General features: G+C 35.5%; 1 protein-coding gene across 4 annotated transcripts in view; it reads right to left on the bottom strand.

Annotated features, from left to right (window-relative positions):
* Positions 1-5823, bottom strand: part of Acaca (acetyl-CoA carboxylase alpha) — a 292108-nt gene that overhangs the window by 110178 nt on the left and 176107 nt on the right. For all 4 annotated transcript variants that reach the window (XM_004643003.2, XM_023703133.1, XM_023703135.1 and 1 more), the window contains 2 exons: positions 4747-4803; positions 4323-4367 (listed from right to left, as the gene is read on the bottom strand). In XM_004643003.2, the coding sequence (XP_004643060.1) occupies positions 4323-4367; positions 4747-4803 (102 nt within the window). The remainder of the gene's footprint in view (positions 1-4322; positions 4368-4746; positions 4804-5823) is intronic.

The raw sequence follows: 5823 nt of genomic DNA, 5'->3' as shown, positions 1-5823 counted from the left end.
AACCCACTAATATTATAGACTGCTGGACAGTGTTAGATTGTTTAGTTGAATTCAAACACCTATAGTATTTAGATGCCAATAGAATATTCACCTCTGACAGGACAAAAAAAAAAGTCAGAGTCACAGGAAACAGTAAAGAACAAATCCAAAAATTTGATACCCTGGTTTTAGTAAATTCCTTCAACTTATACCTGATCTTCATGCTGCCAACTTTTCCACAGCATTCATGCTTATTTCATCATTAATGTAATTGCTTTCCAGGCATTCTACTAGTGTTGTGGGCAAATATCATAATTGAATGTACACAAAGAAAATCCCTCTTAGTGTTCTGGTACCAAAAAACAAAAGAATGAAACATTTCTCAGGAAGAAATTATACCCCTGCTGTGTTCTAATCAGCCAACCATCATCAAAGACAATCAAAATAATTTGCCTAAATTAGCCAATCAAGACACCCTGCAAATCAGAGAATGTAAAAACCTGCAACAGAAAACATCATAGCTGATTATGATACTAATAATCGTGTTAAAAACCTAATGAGATGAAGAAATTGGGAGCTTGCTGGTGCAATTCTCTTTTACCTCAACATGCTGAGAACTAATTATATAGACTGTAATTAAAACAAAAACCCAAATAAACCCTTTGATAAGTAATAGTTGGTCCACTAGCAAAGAGAACTGTCTTAGAAAGAAAGAGAGAGACAAAGAAAAAAAGGGTACACTAACCCTGATAGCTTCCTTTTAAATGAGCTCTTTCTTCAAGGCCGAAATAGTCCAAAACATTTACTTTTAGAGTGGGAGCCACTCATACAACAACCATTTTAAGAAAACAGTAGCAATTTTTAAATCTTATAAAAATCTTCAAATCAAGAAACAAAAACATTTTATCAACAGATTCAAACTGTTTGACTTAGAATCTCATCAGATTTTGGACCTGATGGGGGGAAACTTGAAAATATGCATTTTAGTATCCAGAACTCTTGACTTAAAAAAAGCACAGAAAGCTTTAAAAAAAAAAAAAAAAAAAAAAAGCCTAAGATATCCCATTTAGCACTTTCTGCTGCAGTTTTTTTGAATTCCAGATCTGAAATGTGAATAAATTAACAGAGGGTGAATTGGTGAATTTTAACTAACATAAAACTGTAGAGGGCTGGGGACATAGCTCAGTGGCATAAGCACTTGCCTGGAAAGCACAATGTCCTGAGTTCCACCCCTGGTACCACAAAAACAACAATAAAAAACAAACAAAAACCCTGTATAAGAAGCTTCTTCTGTATGCTTACAAGGTATTCTTTTAATATAAAGAATATATTCACAAAGACAAATTTATTTGTCCTCAAAATTCTGTTTAAATATCAATTTTAAGCAGTTATTCAACACTTACAGGTGCTTGATTTAAGTAGAAAGTTAAGAAAATGAACTCAACACTAAATCTTTTTACTTCTGGTGAACACTGCTGTGTCAGAACAGGTCTTCACGTACTATCAGGAGACTAAAGTAACAACATACATCTCCGTGGCTAGCTTTCTGAGGACGACAGTAATTACACAGTGAAATATTAGAAATGTTTACAGACTTCACTGGCATCTGAATAAACACTTCTCAGTATACACACTCTCCAGGTACCACTCCTCTGGCCCTTATTTGTCATGCTCTGGTGCAGAGGCAGTCCAAGAGACCCACAATTATGAAATAAAATAGTCTGCTTCACTTCACACCAACAAATGTTGTTCTTGAACAATACTTGGTAACCTTCCAATGATCCTTGCCCTGTTCATGTGCACATTCTGTCTCCTACTCAATAATGTAGGGATTTCACAGTGTAGAACAGGGGAGGCTGCATACGTCACAGTGGATTACTAAGAAGCCAGAGAGATCAAGGGATTCATCTCTAACACTCCTGGAAAGCTTCCTCTTTTTCACACTACACTAACTATGAGCCAAGCACACATTGGATGATATGACACAGAGGCTAAGCATCCTTCATGAATGGCAAGCTACCACCAACAGAATAACTCACAGTAGCACCATGACAGTAAACCCTGGATTTGTACAATTCTTGCCAAGGTTTCTTGGCTATTGTAGATCCTGGATGGGGTTTAGCAATAGTTGCCCCTGCCCTCCTGTGAAGCCATTAATGATTTCTAAAAAGTCCTAAATAAAAGCATCCCAACACTGCCACTGAATTCTTTAAAACAAATCCATCCCAAACCTAAACCTTAACTTCTCTATACGCCAAAGTAGCCTTTCGTACACTAAAGACAAATCAAATCACTTGAAAATTTTGTTGATTTCCCACTTGATGATACTATAAAATGGGAATCAGACAATGACTGCCAGGAAAGACCTCCTGCTGGCCTAATTTCCTAGCAGATTTTTGTCTATACATGTCCTCATTTTACCTAAATTAAGAAATATCAAGATGGAAGGGAGAAAATAAAAAGCTGTTTTAAAGTCATTAGATATACTCTATGACATGACATAAAATAAGGGTTTTAAAAAACGTTTTATATCTAAAATTAGTGAGAAATAATAATTTTGGATTTTTTAATTTTTAGTGAGAGATTTTATTTCATCATGGAATCTTTATTACAGGAAACCGAAGAGCACGCTATAGATATAAAGACTTGGTCTGCACCATTAGTAAAAAGAAAAACCATTTTACAATTCAGTATCGCTCTCTAGAGTATGTTATTATTCCAAAGCTTCCAAAAACAAACAAACAAAAAAAACAAAAGACACCCTACAAGTACCCCCTCCTCCCCCTCAAAAAAACCCCCCCATACTAACATTTAAAAACCTAACCTAGCACAATACTCCCTCCAAACACCTACACCTGGTTCTGCATGTCTGTCTGATCAGCACCTACCCCAGCCAGTGTTTATTCACGGCTCTCATATTTTATCCCCAAGTATCCATTTTATTCTCTAAGCTCCTGATTTTTCTTCCTAAAGCCCCAGGGTTCTGTTTAAGCTCCTCATACTTTTCCACTGACTCCAGTTTCCTATCTAAAGTTATTGATTGATATATATTTGCACTCTGCTTGATTTCCTGACATCAATAACACAAGGGAGTTGAGTAGTCTACAATACTTCCTAAAGCTTTTCAGAAAATCTTAGCTCTTTAGCTGGCAGGGTAGGCTCTCTTTGTTTCTCTACAGACTAGATCAGCAAGGTGAACTGTATGAGGAGAAACAAAATGTCAAGTGTTAAGAGACCTAATAAACAAAAGGGCAATAAAATTAATGACACACAAATCCTTGAGTTTACAAAGTCCTTTCTGGAATCACAAATATTATCTTCATTATTGCAAAATGAACGGGGTTTAAAACCAACTTAATATCTTAAAACAAACAAACAAAAAACAAAATAAAATTTTTATCAGAAGAATTAACAGCTCCTAACATCCTCCAGAATGCTATTTAGCTACATTAGAATAATTTTTAATGGGCCATTTTAACTACAACCAATCATTCTGAGGATGACATCCTGATTTGCAAACTAGATTTCCAGACTTACTGCTCCCATCATATAGGATGTGATCACAAGCACATCCCAAAGTTAGCATGGCAGGCTGTTAATTTAATTTTCATTCCAATAAAAATTTCAATCTCATAAATGTTAGCAGTTAATTCAGCCACTTGAGGAAAAAAACAACAGAATGCTCACTTTTTATTTATTTCCTGCTCTAACAATTACCATAAAACAAAAATAGTAACTTGGGCTCTATTATGACATTTTAAATAATAAATTGTTGCTCTTCAGAATTGAGATTTCTTGATAAAGGAAGCTGAATTTACCTGCCAAAATCCCAAAGTAAAACATAGTGATTATTGAATTACTATGTACAATTAGCTCCTATCTCATCCTTATTCAACTGGAGAAAGGCATAAGCTCATTCTTAACTATTTCTCAAGAGATACACTGAGAATTCATTATAGGATTTAAAAAAAGAAAGAAAGGAAAAAACCTTTAGCTGGAACACTTGTCAAAAGGCTTGAATATTCACTGCAATACTTTCCAAAGAACCAAGCCAGGTATAGTGGTATATGCCTATAATCCCAGCACTCTGGGAGGCTGAGGCAGGAAAACTGTAAATTCAGGCCTAATCTGCACAGTTTAGCAATTTGTGAGACCCTGTCTCAAAATTAAAAGGGGTAGAGATATACCTTAGTGCAAAGGCCACAGGTTCAACTGCCAATAAATAAATAAATATGAGGTACAAAATGTTAACAATCTAATCCTTCTAAACAAATCATACGTACTCTGTTTAATCAGTGGCAAACAGATAAAACTGTATCTTTCATAATTGTCCTTTTACTTACATGAAATCTCTGATCCACCTCACAGTTGACTTGTTTTCTGAAATCCTTTTACATAAAAATGAAAAAGAAATAACAGCAGAAACCAGCAATTAGTAATAACATTAAAAACAAAATGAAGGGGCTGGGATATAGTTCAGCAGCACAATGTTTGCCTGGGATTCCTTCCCAGAACCCCAAATATAATCTAACTTTCAATAATTAAATTTACAGGGCTGGGGATATAGCTCACAGGCACAAGCTCTTGCCTGGCAAGTGCGAGGTCCTGAGTTCAATTCCTGATACAAAAATTAAATTTACAAAAAGCAACTATTTTTCTATATAAATTCTATACCAATGGTATCGTAATCCTATCTTCACTTTTTAAATTCCTGCAGTAGCATAAGACCTATCAGAAAAATACAATTCACATTTTGTCATTCAATACCTTTTGTGCCACTAGGAAAGTAAGGCGACGAATCCCATGGTCAACCAGGGTAGCTTTCTACAAACAAACACATAAAATATAAAATGACATCTCCATTCATTCAAATTTTACATTATTCAGCATTCATAAAACTGATTGGTCTAAGCAACTTTTATGGATATCTACCTCTCAGCTTAGGACCTTCAAGCTTGGAAAAACAAATTGTTTGTTTGCTTTTGTTTTTTTGAGACAAAGTCTCACTATATAGCGCAGGCTGGCCTTGAACTCACTTATGTAACCCAGCCTGACCTGAACTCATAGCGATTTTCTTGCCTTAGGCTCCTGAGGGATTACAGGCATGCGGCACCACACCCAGTGAACATTAAGATGGCTCTTAGGACCAAGTCACATGGACTAGATTTTATGAGTGTGGAAAAGTTTTAACAAGAACTTCGTTGAAGAGAAAAAGATTATACAAAATCACCCAAGTTCTAAAAGAACTGATTAACATTGTGTAAGGTAAATCTTATACAATGTGTGTTTATACAAATCTCACTGTTGGCGTGGCATGCACCTGTAATTCCAGTACCCAGCAGACTACGGCAGGAGGATCATCATGGGCTTGAGGTCAGCCTGGGCTACATAGTGAGTTCAAGGTCAGCTTGGACTATATACTGAGAGGCAGGCAAATCTGAAATAAGGTCCTAAGTAAAATCAGGCAAAAAGAAATGAACTTTCTACGAAACAGAAAATACAGATTCCAAACTATTGTTTAGATTATAGCCACGTATTACCTACCACTAGATATAGCATTGCTAAAATTCAACCTAATAAATCCTAACCTTTCAGTTCTGCTAAAAGTTTCCCTTTACATGAATATTTTGGGTTTGGTTTTGTTTTCTAAATTCCATTTATAAACAGTTAAAAGCAAAGCTTAATAAGCTTTTAAATTTAAGAATTGTTTCTATCTCCACTCGGCATATTCAAGCAGTACATTAAAAGTCAACACAGACCACTGGTTTCATGGCAACCTCTTACATGAGTCTTAGACATTTGGAGCTACATTTTCTATCCTATACAGCTTGCTTATTCTTTTCT

The sequence above is a fragment of the Octodon degus genome, unplaced genomic scaffold, assembly GCF_000260255.1.
Source record: "Octodon degus isolate 3935 unplaced genomic scaffold, OctDeg1.0 scaffold00164, whole genome shotgun sequence".
In the NCBI taxonomy this organism is placed as follows: Eukaryota; Metazoa; Chordata; class Mammalia; order Rodentia; family Octodontidae; genus Octodon; species Octodon degus.
Note: the sequence above shows the minus strand (reverse complement) of the source record. Positions and strands in the feature narration are given on the sequence as shown.